Genomic DNA, 22,688 nt, shown 5'->3' on the forward strand with positions numbered 1-22,688 from the left:
AAGTCCCCGGCTCTGCCAAAAAATCCTATTCTAAGGTTTCACAGCATCATTTAGGGAAACAGCAGTAGCAAGATTTTATTTGAACAGACGTGCCCTAGTTCACTCCAGTGTGTCATACTCGAAGACAGACAAATGTAGGCAACCTTAATCGCTTCCTGAAAGAGCTCATCCTGAGGCACAGGAAACCTGATACAACATGACATGTCTATCATGGTCACTCATTATTACAAACTACAGGACGCAGCCTTGTTACTCTCATTAGGACGTCCCCAAAGGGACTCTGCTGCCATAATGAAACTGGAGATACCGAGTGATAAATTGTGAAACGAGACTAAACATTTTCTCAGTTTATGGTTATTTTAGTATTGTCACATCACTTCAATGCAATTTTTACCATTTTTACTATTAAAATCAGTTCCAGATGACTTTTCTCAAATCAAGTACTATACAGGCAGCAATAGGGATTTTGTTATTAGTGTAGTTTGGATTTGGGCTAAATGGCAGCAAAATATCGTGAGAAAGTTGTCTCCATTTTATCTGTAAGAGATCTTGCCATACTGTGTGGACTCGAATAAAGTAGTCCTAATGTGTTTATTAATGTGCATTTATAGGATCTCTGGATAAGCATGTTGAAATATCTTGATTTGTCATGCATTTTATTCTGCTAAAAGCAAATATCTTTAGTCAAATAAACAATAACATCTTGTATTTTGTGTTTGTATGTTTTATTGCATGTTTTTTGGACCCGATGTGTGTCCTTGATCAAATAAAATACATAAAGATTAAACCCCATAATTCCCACCCGAGTCTAGCTATATTCTGCTCAATTGTGTTTTCTGCAAAATGCCTTGTTTATTGCCTTCAGTACAAAAGTATCTCAAAGCAAAAGGAAAAACAACCAAAAACTGTCCATTTGGCATAAAAAGAAAAAAGGTAAACAAGGCCAGGCAGGGTTACATAATGATAAAACAGACGCATCAGTATCTGTTTCGTGTAGTTTCTACTTCTTTAACCAACTAGATATGACCTACCAGAGGCACCTTTCTGGTCAGGGCGTCAAAATATGTCAATAGTGACAATGATGATAAAGCAGCAGCCTAGCATGTTAGGACCACGGCTGTTCTCAATGCTCAGTTAGTCAGCAAATCTGGCTGGTGCTGCCTAATAAAGCGTGATTAAGATTAACAAGACAGTCCAGTGTGTATTTAGGTAAATGAGAAGTAGGTGTTGCGTTCAGGGAAGCCACATATCACATGTTTTAGCTACCTTTAGTCCTTTTGTTTACAAGCTGGGCTCGTTAGATTTGACGGGTTTGGCGGGGGACGCCTTCAAGTGACCCACAAAAAAGACGACACAGTTCACGTTTTAAGTTGATTAATGTCACTCATACGAAATTAAATTACGCTGGGAAGTCTGAGACACTGGTAACACGATCCTCCTTCACTTCACTGCTCCTGTCCCTGTCATTTAACCAGCGGGCCCGTCCTGCCCTCACGACCGCTCCATTATTAACATTTACCCGCTCTGAACGCATCAAACTTTCAAACAAACAAGCTTATCCGGAAAGATAAAGTAACTGGATACTTCCCTGTGCATTAATTTATCACAACAGTTTACTGTCCGGTTAGCAAACCGCGTTTCTGCCAGTTAGCTAGCTAAGCTACGCGCTAGCTAACTTGCTCGCTAAGCTAACGATTAACGTTACCTTGACTGGCGGGGTCCATGGCGTCGAGTCGACAGAGCTGGAACTCCTGGTTTTATTTGTTGTTGTTGTTGTTGTTGTTGTTGTTGTTGAAAGTTAAACTCGACTGGTGTGAACAGTGTGCTCCCACTTGACGTGTAGAACTCGTCCTGGTTTTTAGCGACTGCTCCCACACAGAGAAAGTCGTCGACAGGAACAATCTGATCGCTCAAACCCCCGAAAACAGCCAGCTCAGCTTAAACGGCTAACTGTGAAGCTAACGGCAACGACACGGGCACATCCGGTGGGGGATTTCAAAATAAAGGTGGCACGACACGCCTGAGTAATGATGGGGGGGGGGGGGGGGGGGGGTTCTTATAAGTTTTATATTTTTATTATATACTGCATCACTTATTGGATATTATTGCTAAATGCTGTAATTTGTTAATGTGTAGCCAATTTTAGGTACTTTATTTACTTTTGCACGACTATTTAGTTTAGTAGTGACAGTATAAACCATTGATTTCTTATAAGTAATTTTAACTTCTTAAACAGTAAATCAATCTAAACTGTCCTCATATGCTGTATTACCAAAAACATATTTGTACTTTATGACTGAACACGTACAAAAAGTACTATACCATACAAATAAATTGTTCCATTACAAGTAAAAGTCTACTATTACTGCTTAGTTAGTTTTGTTGTCATTTTCTCTGTTTGACAGTAAAAATAGGTGGTAAATTAGACAGAAGAAAAAGTGGAGAAAATCAAAATACATACATACGTGCACATATGTAAGGGCCTATTATATATAAGTACTAATAAAAATGACGACTGATTAGTTTAATGGTAGAGAACTTCACACTATTTTACAACATCCTCATATGTTTTGCGTGTACAATCTTAATCTGAAAAGTTACTAGTAACTAAAGCTGTCTAAATAAATGTAGTGCAGAAAGAAAGTATAATACTTTTGTCTGAAATGCAGTGAAATCACACTATAAAATCACATCATCCAGCTCCCATCACCTCTCTCCTTCTCTCACTCCTGCCATTCCAGTAAACTACATGTACCTCAAAATTGTGCTTAAGTATAGTACTTGAATAAATGTACTTTCAATTCCACCATATCAGGATAGAGGTGAAACATCAGGAGAAATAGTTTGTATCTAATCTGTTTCTAATCTTTGTGTAGTCTAAATGTTTCCACTTCATGATGTGCCTCTAAAAAACCTTTGACGTCTTGGACTATTATAGTTTTTAGACGAATGTGGCACATTTTCTCTTGTGGTAGTGCACCAATGCAACATGAACAGAATAATTATGCACACATTTCCCCATTTTTGCAAATAGGTTTTGCTGCCTCTATCAAATATTTAACTGTTGGGATTGGCCTTCTTTCTATTGCTATTATTATTATTATTATTATTATTATTAGTGGTGGGAAGAACACCTGAATGAATATAATAATATAAATTATTATATTTCAATATAATATGTATACTGCTGTGACCTGGCTGTTTAGAAGGCCAGATCCCTGAAGGAAACTCGATTTCCTTTTCATGCTTTTATTTTATAGGCGTGTCCTCTCAACAGGAAGTTAGGTTCCTCACTGCTAACAGCTGATGGATTCCTGAGATTTCCTTTTCCGGCGTGGCCAAACGACGTCACAGAGAGAGCTGTCGTAGAAATATTTCGGTTTGAGACTCATTTTTTCTTCTTTTTTTGTGGGAGATATGTTGTTTAAAATATTATAGTTTTAAACACACATACACTCGCAAACTCAAACACACTTCAGGGGTAGTAAAATCTGATTTATTAAATCCATACATGTATCAAACAAAACCAATATCTCACCTGAACCACTCTGTCCAGCATTATGCACAGACACCAACTTTCAAAACGCCATACACTCAAAAAAAAAAAAAAGGTGCTCAAACACACTTACAAACTCACAAATACCCATAAAAACCTGCTGCAGTGAGAGAGGACATCAAATCAAAATCATAAAATGTTTTCAATAACAAACCAAACCACACTGACTCGCAAGTGACATCCAGAATCACCAGTTCAAAATGGCTCAAACTGGACATCTGGGTCTTCTTATTTATTTATTATTCTACTATTATTACTGCTACATCTACTTTACTGCTCGTTTATTAGCCAACTAGTAGCTCATATCGCCAGTAAAAGGTTAAAACGTCACATTTCTTTTTGTAGAAATAAGAAACAGTATGTTCTTATGAACAATGTTGAGAACATTTTAGATTTTGCTTCAGTAAAACACTAAAAGACTGAGAATTATTGCAGCATATATTTGTGCTCATATCCTGCAGACACACCTTCAGTAACAGCTAATACATTAGTCCCATCACTACTACTACAAGCTCTGCTATAACTACTAAAACACATACTTTTATTACTGGTAACACAACAATACTTGTGCTACTTCCTGATGCAAACATGTAATCTTTTCCCTGTTATAGCTATTCCAATACTACTATCATTCTGAATACTACTTCTTCTACATTGCAGTATTACTACTCCTCTGCTAACGCCACTTAAAAATAATAAAATTAAAAGCTGTAATGACTTTTAATGTGAAGGAGAATAGCAACATCTCAGTAAGTTTTCAAAATAAGAGACCAACAGAGTCTGCGTTTTTCCCTTTAGGCACACAGGTCCGTTTTGTCCACACAACACAAAAGTGCAAATATGTTTTAAACTGGATGGATATTTAAAGCAAAACAGAGATTGTTGATGAAAATACTGTAACTGAAGTTTTATCCAGGTACACGTAACGTTTCCAGTCTCAGTGCAGTGCCGAGCTGAATGAAACTGACTGTGGAGTGAAGTGCACCTTTCTTCATCTCCACAGCAAAACTTCCGTTTCCAAACACTTCTCTCTCTTTCCTCTACTTCTTCTTGTTGAGGGAGTTTAGCCAGGAGAAGCTGAAACTGGGTCGTCGAGGAGCCTCGCTGAGGGTGAAAGAGGAGGAAGACGAGGAGGAGGAGGAGAGAGGAGGACTGGTCTGAGCAGGACTCCTACTCTCAGTGTGCATCTGGAGCAGAGAAGGACAGCAGATGATTTTACAGAAAAACACAGAACTGAGTTTTAGGTTTAAGATAAATTAGTATCACAAGTTAACAATATAGAATTTATCACCTGTACTGGACACATTTTCCTTGTTTCTTTAACTCTGATTAAAGCTACTGAAACTGAAAAACATTACTCTTTTAATACTGTGTCCATCCATTCAAACTGTGTAACTCCTTTAGGGTAAAATACACTTTGAATGGATGACACAGAGACCGTGTAAAAACCTGACACCGTATTGTGTTTATGTTCATGAGAAGCTCCCTGCTTTTGAAAACATATTACATATCGTGATTTTTTCACAAAAGGTTTTCATTAAATTATTTATCAAAATGATATATTATTATATATATATATATATATGATGTCACATTTACAATAGCATGTAAAGATTTAGACCCCCTCCTACACTGTAAGAAATTACTCTGTGGTCATGTAGATTTGGTAAAATATGTTCAATATGATTGTGTTTTTGATTTTGAGGAAAATATTTAATTAAAGTTCAAATAACAATGTTTGGAATAAAATCCACCCATTGTTGTTAAATAAAACATAAGAGTTATATTTATCTAATCCCAAACAGACATAATATTGAGTGAATTCAAATGAATGTAATCATTTAACTGGTTGACTAAGGTAAGAAAACTTCTTTTGTTATCATTGGGCTGGTAAGAAGAACGCATGTAGTGGTATATTACAACAGAAAATGAGCTATCGCAGAAAAAGAGACTCAGCAGCAACACAAAGTTGGCGTCTGTTGGCAAGGCTATATATTAATGTAGTAGTGTGATTTTGTTGAACTATAATATGAACACAGCATTATACATTTTGGAAGAATTCATATTTGTCGAAGTCAAACGATTATTTTGAAGGATGCGGGGTAGCATTTCTGCTGTACAGACACTCCACGACCTCTGACATGTGTAGAAATTGTATGTCACTTTGGATAAAAGCTAAATGAATAAATGTAAATATTATATTTCGGACAGCACTTGCCGCACTTCTGTTGGCACTGGTTAAATTCAAATGAATGTGCAGATTAATATAGATGATTATTAATCAATTATATATCATTGATATATAGAATTAAATACTTTTTATTAGTACTATTTACACATTTAGGAGTTTATCTTTTTCAAATCAACTCAATATTTTTGTTTAGGTTATAATTAATTCTGTACAGTTTTCTAATCGAATCTTTCTAAACTATTAAGGGTCTCATCTAATTAATATTTACTCAATACCAAATATTGTGACGTTTAATTAATAATATTGCTTGTAATCTGTTGCCTCAGTTTTATTGAGTAGATATGGTGCATCCTTTCTTACAGTGTAAAAAACAATACATTTCCATGAACATGCAAACAGGTGACAGTCACAGTCATCATGCAGTAAGAGGCACAGAGCATCACAGATGATGTTAAGTGTTACTCGAGAATAAAAAAGAAAGAAAACCTGTAAACCTTGTTAATGTGTTAAATTATATTCGGATAATTCAGTTAATTCGTCAGTTCCTGGATTTTAAACTGTACTACCACAAGGTGTCAGCAGAGGCGAGAGTAAACTGTAAACAGCCCTAAAGGGGCACTAACTTGATTATTTCACCAACTGTATTTTATTTTCTATTTCTAATTAAAGAAATATTCCCTGTTTTTGACTTAGATTACCTTTATCCTTTCACCTCTGTGTCTCTGTGAGGATCTCTGTAAATTTGTCCTTAAAAAGTAAAATATGTCACTATAAAACTAATAGTTTTTAAATTTCTTCTTCTTTTTTTCTCTTCACATTCTTCTTCTTTTAATCTCACAATGAAACTGAAGTCAAAGCAGTGGTTGTGGCAGTTTTTCGGGGAATGGTGCTGATTCAGTTTAGCTCAAAATAAAACAAATTATGTATTTTTATAAAGAGAAGTATTTAATCTGTATTATGTGCATGCCAGCAGGCAATCAGCTGGGTAGGTGATTCATTCTCAGATGCTGTAAGTTTAGAGTGAAACTCTTTAAATCCAGACTTCAACAGCACTTCCAGGTGGAGCCAGCAGGTGCGTGTATACCTGAGCTGTGCAGCAGTGAGGATGGATGTGTTTCCTGCTGGTGTTATGTGCAAATGAAGCAGCCGATGTAAGCCCAAACCCTCTGCAGGATGACCAGGAAGGCCAACAGGTAGAAGAGCAGAATGACAGCCTGGAGAAAGATGGAGGAATGGACCCAGAGGAGGGAAGAGGAGGGACAGATTGACAGAGAAATAAAGAAGGAGGGATCGGAGATGGCAGAAAGAGAAGGGAGTGTGTGAAGGACAGGTAGGAAAGGGGAAAAAAGAAGAGGGGATTCATGAGTTCATGGAAGCAGATAAGACAAAAGAATGAGAAAAGAAGGTAGGGAGAGAAAAAGTTAGATGGAGGGAACGGGAGAAACAAAAAGATGAAGGGTGGATGGGAAGCAAATCGAGAGGGAGGTGAGGAGGAGGTGTTGAAAGGAATTAGAAAGATGGAGGGGGATGAATAGATGGCACATGGTGGATGAAGACAGACAGAAGGAAGTGTGGTGTGTGTGTGTGGTGAGACAGAATAAATGAAAAAACACAATGGCAAAAAAAAAACACTGTAACACAGAAAACTGTTGGGAAAGGAGGGAGGAAAGAGAACTGATTACTGTAATCACACAGGCACTCGTTTAATTTGACCATTTTCATCTCCTGTAATACCAAGACGAAGAGTCTACGGTCACGCTAGCGGCTCTGTGAGGCCGCACTTATAGTGCTGAGGCCGCACTAAATGCAAACATCTGCATCCTAACATGCTAGGTATAAGGTATAATGTTCACCATCTAAGTTCAGCGTGTTAGCATGATAACGTTTGCTAATTAGCGCTAAGCACAGTACAGCTGAGGTTGATGGTAATGTCATTAGCTTTGCAGGTATTTGGTCATAAACCAAAGTGTTGGAAAAATGCTGGTGGAGGAAGGCCGGAGATGGAACTGCAAAAGCAAATTAATGAGGAGATACTGACACAGTATTCATTTTGAAGGGGAAAAGTTATTATTTCACTACATAACGATGTAAAAATATAAGTAAGACTTTGTGTGAATTATGAAAACTATAAAACATTGTTGGTGATTTGCTGGCATGTTGAACAATCAGACTCTTTTTCATGTAAGTGATCGGAAGAAAAGGGTTGTTGAGTATAAGCTTTTCACTGACACAGGGTTAACTTTTAATTGATGACCTCTGCCTTTGTCCTTCCTTCCTTTCTCTTTTCCATTCTCCTTTCATTTTCCAACATGACAACAACACAGAGACCCATGTGAAAGTCCTAAAGCTGTTTCAAAAGTGACTCTGCAAAACATAAACGGCAATAACCCAAGAACAAGACAGGAGAAGAATTTGATGTGGATGTGTAGCCACATCAGCAGGTGTGTGAAAAGCGCAATAGCCCGGTGGATGATGATGACGACAATGATGAAGATATGACCAGACGACACTGACCTGGAGAGAGACAGAGGAGGTTATTTTCTCTTCAGTTTCAGCAGCGCTCGTTTCCAATTTGGCGTTCAAGTCTTCAGGCTGCTCGCTGTTCTCTCCGTCCTCCTCTTTCTTTTCTGCAAACCCTGAACTACCGTCCCCAGATATCACGCTGTCTGTCCTCTCCACACCACGATCTCCCACATCCAAGCTGTAATTTTTAACTTCAGAGCTATCCTCCCTCGTAGATACAGCATCCCTCTCTAAAGCAGAGAGATTGTTCCCCTGCTCTTCACTTCTTTCATCAGACCAAACGCTTCCTTTTTCCGGCCTTTCATTCATCGCCTCAGCTTCATACTCACCCTCTCCCAGCCCACTTTCTTTCAGCTCTGAAGCAAGATGCTCTTCTTCTTCTACCCTTCCATCACTGAGCTCAGAGTTGTCTTTATCCATCTCTGAGCTGCCTCTCTCAGGCCCAGAACGAGTCTCCTCTGGTGGTATGGATGATGGACTATCATTATTATCAGAAAAACTGTCTAAACTAACTTCTCCAAGATCAAAACTACCCTCTACTAGCTTGAAACCTTTATCCACAGCCCCAGGTAGACACACCCAGCCCTGCATGTCCTCCTCCTCCTCTTCATTTTCGTCCTCAGTGATACTGGCTTCTACAAAAGCACTGCCCCACACAGCAGGGGCCTTCTGGGGTTGAGGCCGGGATTCGTGAGGTTGGGGATGTTTTTCTAACTGCTGTGGGAGTCGAGGGAGAGGAAGATACGGCTGAGCATGAAGCTCAGTGGAAAGAGGTAGTTGATGTGGGTGGAAGAGCGCAGCTCCAGGGGGAGGGTGGCTGGAGGATTGAGAATCCAGACTCCGTTGAGATTGTGGTTGTATTTCAGGCTCAGACACTAGGGCTACCTCAGTCCTGGCCTCTGAAAGGGAATCTCCAGCTGGTTGTAGTGGACACATCTTCTGCTCTGTCTCGTGAACTTTTGGCAGGATTTCCTCAGGGCTTAACCTGCGCCAGCTGGGGGAAAACGCAGAATCTACTTCCTCCTTCACCTGAATTTCTTCTTCTTCACCCTGAGGATCATGTTTTTCCGTCCGGTCAGCTGCGTCACTTTCTGCCTCTCCCTCCTCAGACTAACATGTGAAGGAAGACAGTTAAAAAGCCATATGGGAGAATTTCTTTGAGCCCATTACCAACTGCTAACTATTTTCTATATCAAACAATATGTTTTCAGGTTGATTTTCATCATTCCATGTCGCTTTTGGTTTCATTTCAATCAACTTGCAGAGGCATGAAAATGTCTTTAGCTTGTAACGTTCAGACTAGAGGAGTCCTTAAAAGAAGAAGGAATATTTAAAGTGAACTGACTACGTTAAATCATCTTTGTCAGTAGCTTTTAGCAGTGGAGCTCTTCTCACTGGTGATGGAAAACCTGGTTATTAACTCAGCTGTGATTCATAGTACGTTATTTCTAACTAAAAAAACAAAAAATGAAAAGGTTGCAGAACCCTCAGAAACAATCTAGTGGAGAGATGTGAAAAAGTTCCTGTTTAAATCTGCTGTACCAGGTGATAACATTGGTATTTAAACCAAGAATATGCACTTCATAAAGTACATTATCACAGAGTTCTTGCAGTATTTTTATCAAATTTATATTTTCTGTGAGTTGATTTTCAAAACTTACCGGAATTGAGACCAGATGCTGTGAGTAAAGTAGGAAATCTAAAATTAAATGTTGTAAAATGGTTTGCAAAAACGCACAAAATTGTGGTTAATGGACTCGGGGTTCCTTTAAAATGTTTACATAGGAAGGAGACGGATGTCAGCTTTGAGCGACTGAGGGACAGAAAGCTGTGTCTGAAGATGAGCTGAAAGAAGATTTGACAAGTTGATTTTCACACATTTAACAGTTCATCTAATCAACACTTGTCATCTCAAAATAACTCGTGTCATTATCACTTACAAATAAACGGTGGAAAATTAGCTGCACAGTCACTCTTGAACTATCACGTTAAAGTCTGTATACGTCGAGCGTTACCTGTGAGTTGTTGAGCGTTTAAACAGCTTCTGGTGGTCGACATACTTAAGAGATTTAAATTTCATATATTTTCACCAGACAAGTTTCTTTGCAGCAGTGTGATACAGTACCTGTTGTGTGCTCATTCCCTCCACATGTTCACAGACGTTTCCCTCACTAACAGGATCAGGAGCTGCAACTCCCTCCGCCTCCTCTATCTCCTCCTCCTTATTGTTCTTCATTAGACCAGGTCCTTCATCATTTAAGTCCAGCTCGTCAGTCTCTGGCTGCAGGACTGCCCCTGCTGGCTCCACAGAGTCCCTCACCAGATCTGGAACTGGTGAAACTGGGGCTGATGTTGGTGCAGCTGTCTGTACTGGTTCCACTGGTGGGAATATCAGTCCAGGTATTGGTTCTTCAACTGGATCTGAAACAGACTCCAGGTTCTGGAAAGAGGTTTCCTGATTGTGTTCTGGTTCTGTGTTCTGTACAGAGGGCTCTTCTGGTTCCTCTGGTTCTGGTTCCACCTCTGGTTCTTCAGGAACATCTTCCACAACTGAGGAGAGAAAACAAAACCTGTTGATCCTGAATGTGAATTTAAATGTGCCTAAAAGTGTGACTTTTCTGAAATGTAGAATTTTAGTTAAACGTTTATTAGACCAACATTAAGGTTTATTGATCTTTATCTAGAAAATTAATTACAATAACATCAACAGGTCTCAAGGATTAACAATGCTGGCATCAGAAAATTCTGTATGATTACTTTAACTCCTATTATTTACCGCTTGGTGAGTTGACAGTATTGTAGAATATTACTGCACATTTTGTTGTAGCTCATACACATCATCTGCATTTTCTTTTACAAGTGTTGACACTTTTTGAAAGTGTTTAAGCTCCAAAGACATTTCCTTAAATGCAAACCAGCGTGCTGTCAGTAGCTACGCTCTGGAGATAACATGTTGAGATACAACTCTTCTCCAGCACCACATATTTTATTCACCAAACTTTTCTTGCCTTTATCAGGATGGTGTCTGAGGGTGAGAACCAAAGGATGTTTAGTTAACTGATGGATATGTTGAGGTCAACTGTACATCGACCTTGAAAGTAGTTATGGTTATCCATAAATATGAAGACATGGAAAAGATTTAAGTATACTGTTTTTACGGTGGAGATTCAACCTTTTTTACTCACTTAAGAGGAAAGATTGTATTTTTGGTGAAGAATATTCTGAAATGGTGGTTCTTGTAATATTTTGTATTTATGCTTTAAACATTCTTACATTTCTGTATTCACTTGGAGCAGATATGGTATTTTGTAAAAGGTATTTTTAAAAAGAGGTAAAGTTGTTTTGTATATTGAGCATCAATAATGATCTATAGACCTAGGCCACATGAAATCCATTAGGTGGAGAGTTCTTCTTTTAAAAAGTATTTAATCAGTAACTCTTTCAGTTCTGTTATACTTTATTATTACACTTTATATGTTATTTTGGCCGACTGTACCTTCTGCAACTATTTTTGGATCAGACAAAAATAAAACCCTCAAGCAGACAGTTACTTAGTTTATATTACATCCACACTCTTGTGTCTGTCAGGCAGCCTTTAAAAGCATTTTCTTGTTTGTTGTTTTAAAATGTTTCTTTATTTTTTTCTTGACGTACTAAGCAATGCTGAAATGGTGTCTTATCAAAATAAAAACATTTCAAAGCGGTTTCGTAGGCAGTTCCCCCTTCTTACCTTTGAGGAAGTCTATGCTCTTCAGAGCTCTCTCCTGTCTGCTGAAGTTATATTTGTAGTGGCTCATAGTCTCATAACCTGGTTTTAGTGTCTCGGCTGGACAGGAGCTGGTTGCTGCTACCAGTCTGAGGAAACGTGGAGAGTAGAGGGATGTACATGGAAAAAGAACGAGGTATTGAGAGGAAAGAATGCATGACAGAAAAAGGAACGTAAAAGAATAAGGACGGAGAGTGAACTAAATCAAATAAATTATTGACTTTAGAAAGGAGAGTGCACTGAGTTTAATCACATTACTCACTTTGTGATCAGCTCTCTTGAATTCTGAAGGGAGGAAGTTGGAAAAGTAGAAATCATTTTAGGAACTCACAAGTCTGACATAGAAGAAAAAGTACTCAGATCATGTACTTAAGTAAAAGTAGCAATATCGTAGTGTAGAAATATTCTGTAAGGGTTAGGTAAGTAAAAATCCTGGATTCAAAATTTTACTTCTGTAAAAATACAAAATTATTAGCATCAAAATATGCTTAAAGTACCAAAAGTAAAAGTACTCACTATGCAGAATGATGTATATTAATGGATTATAACTATTGATGCATGAATATGGCCATCTCTGTAAAGTTGCAGATGGTAAAGGTGGATGTTGTTATTCACAATATATAATATTAATGCATAATAATACTTTTGTTGATTATAATTAACAGATTTTGTATTATTAATCTGAATCTGAAAGTAACAAGAAACATATCAAAACATTATCAAATATATTGCGTGACGATAAATATTTCAATATTTGTGTCTGAATAGTAGTGGAGTAGGAATTTAAAAAAGCAGAAAATGGAAATAGTCAAGTAAAGTACAAGTACCTCAAAATTGTACTTAAGTATACTTGAGTAAATATACTAAGTTACTTTCCAGTTTCGTGTTTTAAATTATTTCCCCACATTGCTTCAATTTAGCACAAAAACACGCACAAACCAAGCATGCAAACATCCAAAGGCATCATTCATAGTACTTTACTTATTAACTTCACTACTACAGTAGTTATAGTAGTAAAAGAAGTGGTGCCACATGACTGACGACCTTTTCTTGCCTGCCTGTTCACTGTCACTGTCTAATAAAAGTAGAAAAACAACCCCACAAATGGACATGAAAGTCCCACATGGACCAAACAACATCCCAAAGTCTAGAGATACAATCTGCCACCAAAGCAGCTCCCTTCCTAAAACTCTTCACAGAAGATTGACTTAACATATCATCATTAAATGATCATATAACCCTTATACCTGCCTGTTTCCATAGCTGATGGCAGCGTACCTGAATGTATTTGCGCACACAAAGATCTTCTTCTCCATATAAGGCTCTTCATTGTGGTTATTTCTTATGGGACAATATTGTTTGTGGTTTAGGTTTGTACCTTGGCCTTCACACAGCCTTAGGATTCAGAAGAGTGTCACTGAGGCACACATCACTAAAATGTGTTCACTTCTTCCTTGTCCCAAAGCGGCTCTATCCAAATCATTTAAACATTTAACATTTTGTACGCTGGACAATAACGTGCTGCTAATTTACATCTATGAGAAACACACACACACACACACACACACAGAGCAGTGTGCTGGCCACCTGAACAAAAGCAGCCATGTCCGGCTCCTCCATGCTGCTCAATGAACTCTCCACCAGTTTGCGGTTGGCCTCCACGCTGTCTCCATAGCAACGCACCAACGCCTCGGCGTGGCCGGTCTTCTCCTCCTGCTCGGAGCTGATTCGCTGTGTCATCGCCTTCGTGTGATGATGGAATAATGATGAAAACAATAATACTGGTTTCACTACCATCACAAATATGAGTATTGACACTGCTGCTATGGTGTTTAGTGCCATTACAGATCACATGTAAGTATACTAAACATATACTACACAATGTAAGGTCGTGTATTTTCATTTATTAACCAGAGACTGCAGATCAGCATGTTAGAAAAGTTACATTTTTATATTTTACAATATGCTCTTGGAAACAGATGACGATATAAAATATATGTGGTGTCCATTCTTTTATTGAAATGTAGTTTTTATGTCAAATTACTTCATAAATATGTTTGTTTATTCAGTTCTTCTACTATTGCAAGCAGTATTACAGTATTACTTCTACTGCTACCAATGTCCATTTAATTGGTGCTCAAAGACATTAAATAACATGTGTGCAGCAGACTGAGTGAAGTGAATCTGACCTTTCGTCTGTCCTCCAGGATAGAAAACACGCGATTGAACTTCTCACACACACTCTGTTTCTGAGTCTTACTGTTCTCCTGCAGAGGGCAGAATGAAGATCAGCAAACGCAACAAAATATATGGCTTTTATGTTGAGTGTTTTCACATTATATATGAACTTGATACTGAACGTAGGGCAGCATGTTCACTGAGTTGGAAAGAAACCCAGTGTTTGGGCTAGCATTTACACACAGAGATACCTGCTGCAGGTTTCAGCAACATTTTAAATATGAACTGGATTTTAATCTAAGATAAATTAAAGGGTAAGTGTATTATTCTATATCTTTTAATTCCTACACTGACTTTGGCTCTCAGCCCAAAATCAGATTGGTTACATCGGAAGACATGAATCCTTAAAAAGCATTTTGTTTTCGTTTGTTTGCATGTATAAATGTTTCATTTTTTAACGCTCAGTAATGTCCTAAAACAGCTGGACACTGAAGCTTTTAGTGCATTTGTTGGGGACTATTTTCACTAGTGGATGAATCCATATTTGGGTCTGTATGTGGTACAGAGTCAGTGTATTTTAACAGTGTAGCTCAGTCATGGGTTTTTAATAATTTTTGGACAACTATGGATCTCTATGTCACAGAGGGAGAAGATGTACTATTGTTAGGCATTCTCACACACACACACACACACACACACCTCAATGTTTTTGCAAGCCTCCTCCAGCCCATTGATCAAAGCCTGGACTTTGTCGTTGAACGCCACCAGAGAACTGACTCCTTCGTTCAGCTCATCCTGGGAAACAAAAGAAAGCAAACTTGTTATTAAGAGTTACTGTAAGATTATTTAGTTATCTAAAAGTTTTAGGTTTTACATTCAAACCCCAATCGATCATTAACACAATACTTTTAGACATAAACCTGTGTGATAAAGCAGTGTTATAAAACTGCTCTTTTGTTAATTGGGCTACTTATTATCAAACAAAATGTCGTGTTGCGTGTAGCGTTGCATCTCAGGAGCAAGATTTGCATTGTAAAATTTCTAGAGCATATTTAACATTTATTATCCCATTGACAAAATTTTGAGGGCCCTACATTGTGCAAAATCTTTACACACTTAGATTTCAGATACTCCAATAAAATGGTGGAAAGCGCACTAATCTGATAGCAAATAAGGAGCATGATTTAAAAAGTCTATACTGCATCACCACACACAATCCCTAACATAACTTGGACAAAAATAAAAGGACAGACTAGTCTACTGCACATCTCTGCTATTTTTATAGTAGGAGGAGTAGATGGAACATCTACAGTAGGAATAAAAATGGTATACTTTGATATTCAGCACTATTATAAAATAGATGTAGTGTGTATAAAGGTACTAAACCATGAAAATACACTGGCATAATGCTTTTTACACACACACACACACACACATAATAACATCAGCCTATATATAGAGTTAAATACCTTCTGCTGCTGGTAGATGTCTGTCAGAGGGGCCACCTGACAGGACTGATGAGCCCCGAACACTTTACAGAGAGAACATGTAGGAACCTGACAGGTGACACAGTAGATGTTCACTTTCTCACCCTCATGGTCTGAACATGTTACCTGAGCAGGAGGTGGACCAGGAGGAGGGGCAGGACTGCAGAGAGGGACAGAAGAAACACCAGATCTTCAAATACCTGTATGTACAGTATATGTAAGTATATTTTATATCACCTCATAATCCTCCGTGTCGTCTCTGTTCACCTTGTGGCATTGTTGTTGTTGCTGACTTCCTGTTTGTAGACATCGATGATGTTCTCCACCAGCAGGTTTCGTGGCAGGCCGTAGACGCCGTGGCGATCCAGCACCACCTCGTGTCTGCAGGACGGGCAGCGGAAACGACCGCTGTTCACCATCATGGTGGTACGAGCCTGGAACAGGGACGGCTGGACAGAAAGAAATGATATTAAAATGTTAATGTTAATGATACAATGTACAGCTTTGCTCTTCACTCCTCCACGACTGCCTGTCAACAAACAACAGTTGGAGTTTGTTGCCATACAACACAGCTGCATACTGGGATTTTAATAATTAGCAACAGTTTTAGTATCAGTCGCTGTCACCGGTGGAGAATTTGCAAAATCTTCCAAATGTCTCCCTGGGTGAAGTCAGAGCTGGTTCAGGACGGGTTACTGGGTGAAAACAAGACTGGAGGAAAATCCCCTGCTCACCATCCGGCATGTAAACACTGTGAGGCTCAGAGGGCAGCGCACACACACACACACACACACACACACACACACACATAGAGTAGCTTATGTTTACTCTCCAAGTCTCTAAATTAATTAAAAATACCATGAAACCTCTGATGAACGTATTATCATGGCTATCAAACTACAGAATTCAGCCTAAATGAGCATGAATCCTAAAACATAAGATGACATAGATGCTGTGAAATCTGTTAAAGGTGTATTAATACATTTTTGGCCACAGTGAGGCAGTAGAACTTTAAATTAAGCTGACATACACACGGTATTGATTTATTATAATCTTTTGAAGATGTTTTGGCTAACCTGCGAGCAAGCAGTTATCTAAGTTACTTACATGCCCAGCAGACACAGAGCAACATGATCATCCTAAAGGAGGCATGTTTTTGGCCACCTGGTGGACTTAAGTTCAATACTGACTCTCTTTTAGCTAGCTAGTTTTTGGTCTCTCCACCACCAAGGCTCTTTAACAGCTAAATGCTCCAATATGTTCTGGTTGCTGGTCTGGCTCCATACTTTTTAAATTATTATTTACCAAAATGTCACGTATGAATAAGGTCAAATAATTATTTAGGGTTTTCAGCAGTAAGTCGGTGCTTTAGACAAAAAGACAGAAAGACGGTTTAATAAGTATCTTATCTTATCTTATCTTAATAGTTAGATAAAACAAGAGATCACAAGAGAATTAAGAGTCAGGGGAAAAACAGAGAGACGGATAGACGAGTGAAGAAAAGGACAGATGAACTGAGAGACGAATGGAAGGTTAAAGGGTTACAGCGTCCTGAAATAGTGGCCTTTAATGCGCCCCAGCTGCTGCTGGGCCTGACTGAGGATCAGAAAAACACTGAGGCCTGAGAGAACTGGTTTACAGAGTCTTTTGGACCAGCTTGAATTTATACTGGTTTCAATGTTCTCCAACGGTGACACGATTTCAAAGTCAAAGAAAATGATGATGAGATTGCTGAGGAATTTTGTGGAGACATTCATGGTGCCCAGAGGATGATTGCGTCAGACTTTGGTGATCCTCTTTTCCTGTAGCGCCACCATGAGGCTGACATTTGTGGTTGGAGTGGATTTTCTCAACAACTGTTAAATGGATTGCCATGGGAATTGATACAGACATCCATGTTGCCCTTGGGTTGAACTTTAATATCTTTGGTGACCTCAGATTTTTCATCTAGAGCCACCATCAGGTCGATTGTTTTGTCCAATAACATAAGTTTACGACTACGTGGTAAACATTACATCTGCTAACCATCAGCATGTTAGCATTGTCACTGTGAGCTTGCTAGCATGGTGACGTTAGTATTTAGCTCACAGCTGTGATTCACAGAGCTGCTAAAAAGTCTCTCAGTGTTGTGGAGAATGTTACTGAATTTCATATGTAATGGTTATATATTATAGGATTTTTAATACTTAATTACTGTACTGTTATCAGTGTTTTAACTTTGCAGCATGTGGAAGTGAAGATAACCAGAACTACTTCACATGCTGTTGGGTAGATTAATATTTACAAGCTAATGGTTTTGCATGTGAAATCTTAATCTGCAAAGCAACTAAAGTACTAAAATAAACTGCCTCAAACATTTTACTTTAGGACATTCCCAGTAAAAATGAGTAAATGAACTTACATTCTTAGCAAGGGCGTCACTTCATGTAGCAAAGTGGAGGGGACTTAAGGTCACCAATTTATGGTGTAATAGTCTTTATTTATATGAAGGGAAACACAAGTGGTAGGTGATAATTCAAATTTATACAATAGAATAAATCAGTAGCTTTTTTATTGCTTAATTTACTTTCTTGGACAATGCACGTGTGTTTCTTCTAGATTTAAATTGCATTGCATATTTTCTTATTGTGCAAATAAACATTTCTCAAAGCAAATTTCATTTGTTATTTAACATTTCTTGTTGGCAAGCTATTTTTCAGAACAATTTTAACAAATGCTTTCAAAAATCAGTCATTTCAAAAAGTGGTGGGGACATTTCCCCAGCGTCCCCAGTGTAAATGACACCTATGATTCTTATTCACACACATCACTGCACTGCAGCAGGGTTATGGGGGACAACTGAACTCAAAGTCAGACTCAAACAAATGGAACCACAGTGAAAATGTCCTAAAAATGACATGTAGCAGAACATGCACAAACACACAAACGTGTTTCTTCCTCTATCCCCTTGCACTTTACCTTAACCTAACCATCACAACTACATGCCTAACCCTTAACCTTAACCTAATTGTAACCTGAACCCTAAAACCAAGTCTTAACCTCTAAATGCAGTCCCCATGGTGACACAAGTCCCAATCAGTTAGTGTGTATTAGATTAAAGCCCCCAAAGGGATATAAATACATGAAACACACACACAATAGCAATGAATGTAGGTCATGGAAGGTGATTTTCATGTACATGAGCGAATCAGTTAAACATCAACAAGTCCTGTTTTAGACACTGTTAATCCACTGCACACTCACACACACAAATCTGAGTGTGTGTTGTCAACAATGCCTCATGGCATAAAAAGTGTGTGATGAAAGATGTGTGTTCCTGCACATACAGTACATACATGCACAGAACTTTGTGTACATACAGGGATTATATGTACAGAAACACACAGCACATACAGTACGTGTTTATTAGCCGTGGCCAACGTGTGTTGTCTCACAGACCTGGTAGAGCTCGTTGGCACACTTCCTGCAGAGGTTGTGCTGGCAGGGCAGGATGACCACAGGTTTGTTGAAGAGCTCCAGGCAGATGGGACAGATCAGCTGCTTCTCCAGGTTTGCCAGGGCCGCCTCACCCTCTGCTCCCCCGCCAGCCTGCAGGCAACTCAAGTCCGCCGGCAGTGACATGGCCGCTCCGCCAATCTTCACCTCCTCCTGTTAACACCAGAACCTCAGCGATCTAATAGTGATCTGCTGCTGTCAGACAGCAGGTCTCGCCTTTTTTAGATCAATAACTATAAAATGCGTATACTTGAGTCACTGCTGACCACTTTCATTTTATTTTACTCCCAGGTCGTTGCTTTTAGTTCAGTTCTACAAAAAATACCTTGCAACATAAAACCTGTTTCAGAAAGGTAGCCTAATCATTTGATTTAAGAGTCAGCTGGTGAACCTCCAGCAAAAAGTTACCAAATTCACATTATTGTTTTCACAATGTTCATGTCGATTCAGTTCCTGCCTTTTGTTATCCCTTAAGTAGCTTTAAAGTTGGAAAAATAATGGATGCCATAAAGCTTTTATGGCTGCGATATTCCATTAGTTGGAAATATTCTAGATGTCTTTTGCATCCTTTTGTAATACTTTCCTCCATCTTATTATGGGGAAATTAGTATTTCAAACTAGTATCACTAAAGCATTTAAACTTCATGTAATGTGGTTATAATTACTTACCCAGTGGTGTGTCAGTTGGGCTTTTAATATTTGTCTCCAAGGCTTGATTTGACCAAAACACACCTTCTAACAATCTCTGCAAACTGCACTTTCACTGTGGTGGATTACCTAAGCAGGATTTGTGTCTCTGCATGAGTTTCCAAATACAGTGCAATGAGTGTAAACTAATGTCTGCCTGTAAAAGCACACCTCGATTTAAAAATTTGCTTTTGGACTAGGTAAAGGGTTAAGGAATTGCATTGAAACAAAAAGCTCAAGACAGACAATAAAGACAAAAAAACAAGGAAACCACTGAAAGCCAAAACAAAACAACTTGAAAACTCACCTTCCTCTCCATCTGCTGAAGGTCGGAGAGTGTTTGGACTGTTGGCAGTTAGTTTCTCTCTCAGCTGGTGTTCCACCTCTTGTGGTCCTTTTGCAAGTCTCTACAGCCAATCAATCATTTAGTTGAGATGTATTTGTGTATCACTGAGTAAATCCAGACTCCGTTGTAGTTTTTCCAAAATCACAGCGGAGTTGTGGTCCTGCGAGCAAAACACCAGCAAGCAGAAAGTCTCTTGGGGGTCCCGAAGGGACAGGTTGTTCAGCTTTAATAAACAATAGTCACGTAAACAGAATTATTTACTGGAGTAATATGTTAGATTTTTACAAGTTTTACATGCACAGATAATCCAGGACTCAATGAACTTAAATAAACTGAGTTTCATTCTGTTGTTGGGTAAGTTTTGAATGAAGCTGCTGACTGTACAGACCACAGAGGGTGACGGTGTCCGTCTCAGCTCTGGAAATACCCAACTCATTCACTCAGACAGTTTGAAAATCAGCTGTCAGAGAGTTTGTCTTCAGCATTGGGGTTCACTTTCAGCCTTTGTTACGTTGGAGAAACTTTTCATGTCCAGTCTGTAGTGAGAAATATCACAGACGTAGACACTGAAAACACAATCAGAAGTTGAGGTCAAGAAGTCACATCGAGGTTAATCAGTTCAAGAAAAAGCTGATTCATATCCGAGAAGTAGGAATCAGTTTCCACTCTTCTTCTGCTTCTGTGACACTGAATGCCGACACTAAGTACCAGTACACCAGCACTCCTTCTGCCTTGTTCGTCCTCCTCTTCCTCACAGACCCTCCCTCGCTCGTCCAGCACAAGTAGCGACTGCTGTGTTTGTTTGTTCGCAGCTTCCTCACCATCCACAGCAATGTGTCTGTCTGTGTGTGTGTGTGTGAGAGAGAGACGATGCATAGGGTGGGGGGGCTAATTTGAGTTGGAGTGGGTGGGGTGGTGGTGTCGGGGGGAGGGTCAGGTTTCAGCTCCGTGCCTCTGAAATGATCCCAACACACACACACACACACACACACACACACACACACACACACACACACACACACACACACACACACACACACACCATATCAGGCAGTGGCTGGTATGTGGACGGATTAAGACCATGCCAAGCTGTGCTCTTTCTACTGTTACACACACCTACACTCACTGTCCTTTTAAATATGCCAACTGTAGCATTTTAATATGTAATAATAATTACCACCTTCATTTTGAGACACTTTTATTGCTGTAAGCAAACAGGACCACTGCAGAGAAGTCAGTCAACCTCTAAATGTTACTGTCACCATGTTTCCATGCACAATGTAACCTGTTTACGGTGTCTGACTACGTTAAATGTTCAATTCAAGTGGACACACAGGAGCACATCACCACCCTTTAGCGTTTATACACTACATAACAATTTAATAAATGGTTTAGAACACACTATTATGTAGCTATACACAGATTTTTTATTGTTCATAAAACTTCTCCTTTAAAAAAATCATATTTATTGTCATCTATTATGTGTTTCTACATCAACCTCCACACCAGTGGAGTGCCTTTGACACAGGTATTCCCCTGTTTAATTATTCTGCTGTGTAGAGGTTATGAGAAAACAATACATCTGTAAATGTACTCAAAGTTATAGCTGGGATATTTAGCTAAGATTGTGGCATGGTGTGTTTTTTTTTAACTAATTTGGTAAGTGGGTTGGTTGCCATTTTTTAAAAATTGTTATTTTACATCTCTGTTTTATGAGTATGAGTATTATGAACTTTTTCCAATACAAAGTGAGTGGAACTTCATAAGTTTGAGTCCCACAGAAAAGTGTTCTAATAAAAAGTGAAAAGGTATTTCACATCTTTTAAGATCCCTTGTGCTGTTCAGTGTTGGGAGTAACGTAATTACAATAATGTATTGCTTTTTGCTGTAACACAGTAATATAACTCGTTACTCAAAAGAAACGCAAAAGTAGTGTAAAGCATTACAATTCAGAGACAGTAATATTGTAATATAACTAATAACTCTCAAATGACATAAACTAGTATTATATAATTTATTACATTTTGGAAGTAACTTGCCCAACAAAACTGGTGGCATTCCACAGGGCAGTTGTCTTGGTCCTGTTCGTTTCTGCTCATACATGCTTCTTTGGGTGATGTATACACACTACATTAATTATCACAGGTACTGTGTGCTCATGACAATAGCATAGGTGCTACTATGGTAACAATCAGTAAGTATTTTAGGTCGTCTAATTTTTCATGGTAATTATACAAAATGACTCAATCACAACAAATGTAAAAACGGACTGAAAGTCTGAATTAAATATGTGGTGATTACACAAATACCTATATTCACATTGTTTATCTGCTACATAGTTATGTTTGTAGTTTTTAAAAAGTTTGTTACTGCTTTAATTGTTTAGAAGAAAACAAATTACATAACACAGGAAATGAAAGTCAGTATATTTAGCCAAGAATATGGCGTGCTGTGGTTTT

At 38.6% G+C, this 22,688-nt stretch overlaps 2 protein-coding genes and 1 long non-coding RNA gene across 18 annotated transcripts in view; 1 reads left to right on the plus strand and 2 right to left on the minus strand.

Annotated features, from left to right (window-relative positions):
- Positions 1–1,956, minus strand: part of tpd52l2b (tpd52 like 2b) — a 30,083-nt gene extending 28,127 nt beyond the window's left edge. For 4 of the 15 annotated variants that reach the window (XM_038721731.1, XM_038721730.1, XM_038721726.1 and 1 more), the window contains exon 1: positions 1,706–1,954. In XM_038721731.1, the coding sequence (XP_038577659.1) occupies positions 1,706–1,724 (19 nt within the window). In that variant the 5' untranslated portion in view covers positions 1,725–1,954. Of the gene's footprint in view, positions 1–1,705 lie in introns of all 15 variants that reach the window. The other 11 variants (XM_038721737.1, XM_038721736.1, XM_038721738.1 and 8 more) reach the window with 7 other exon arrangements.
- A 1,524-nt stretch (positions 1,957–3,480) lies between these two features.
- On the minus strand, positions 3,481–21,082 carry trim101 (tripartite motif containing 101). Of its 2 annotated transcripts, XM_038723817.1 has the most exons (13): positions 20,191–21,082; positions 19,140–19,349; positions 15,969–16,150; positions 15,684–15,861; positions 14,914–15,009; positions 14,226–14,303; positions 13,624–13,779; positions 12,299–12,321; positions 12,001–12,125; positions 10,396–10,820; positions 8,262–9,380; positions 6,832–6,961; positions 3,481–4,743 (listed from the first exon to the last, which is right to left on the minus strand). In XM_038723817.1, exons 1-12 carry the CDS (start codon positions 20,200–20,202, stop codon positions 6,875–6,877), a joined length of 2,691 nt encoding a protein of 896 aa, XP_038579745.1. In that variant the 5' UTR covers positions 20,203–21,082; the 3' UTR covers positions 3,481–4,743; positions 6,832–6,874. The 2 variants fall into 2 exon arrangements, with proteins under 2 accessions (XP_038579745.1, XP_038579746.1); XM_038723818.1 differs by lacking the exon at positions 8,262–9,380.
- LOC119906251 lies at positions 10,607–11,974 on the plus strand. Its single transcript, XR_005444951.1, has 2 exons — positions 10,607–10,670; positions 10,758–11,974. It is a non-coding gene; the product is annotated as an uncharacterized LOC119906251 (long non-coding RNA).
- Positions 21,083–22,688: the final 1,606 nt, after the last annotated feature.

The sequence above is a fragment of the Micropterus salmoides genome, unplaced genomic scaffold (genome assembly GCF_014851395.1).
Source record: "Micropterus salmoides isolate LMB-PRFRI ecotype aquatic unplaced genomic scaffold, ASM1485139v1 Ms_hic_scaffold_16, whole genome shotgun sequence".
NCBI lineage: Eukaryota > Metazoa > Chordata > Actinopteri > Centrarchiformes > Centrarchidae > Micropterus > Micropterus salmoides.

What these genes read in the sequence shown, in the direction of transcription:
- trim101 (XM_038723817.1), bottom strand. An exon ending in AGGCTTGCAAAAACATTGAG is followed by an intron (nt 14,304 to 14,913) that starts GTGTGTGTGTGT and finishes TGCCCTCTGCAG; the next exon opens with GAGAACAGTAAGACTCAGAA. An exon ending in TCCTGGAGGACAGACGAAAG is followed by an intron (nt 13,780 to 14,225) that starts GTCAGATTCACT and finishes CATCACACGAAG; the next exon opens with GCGATGACACAGCGAATCAG.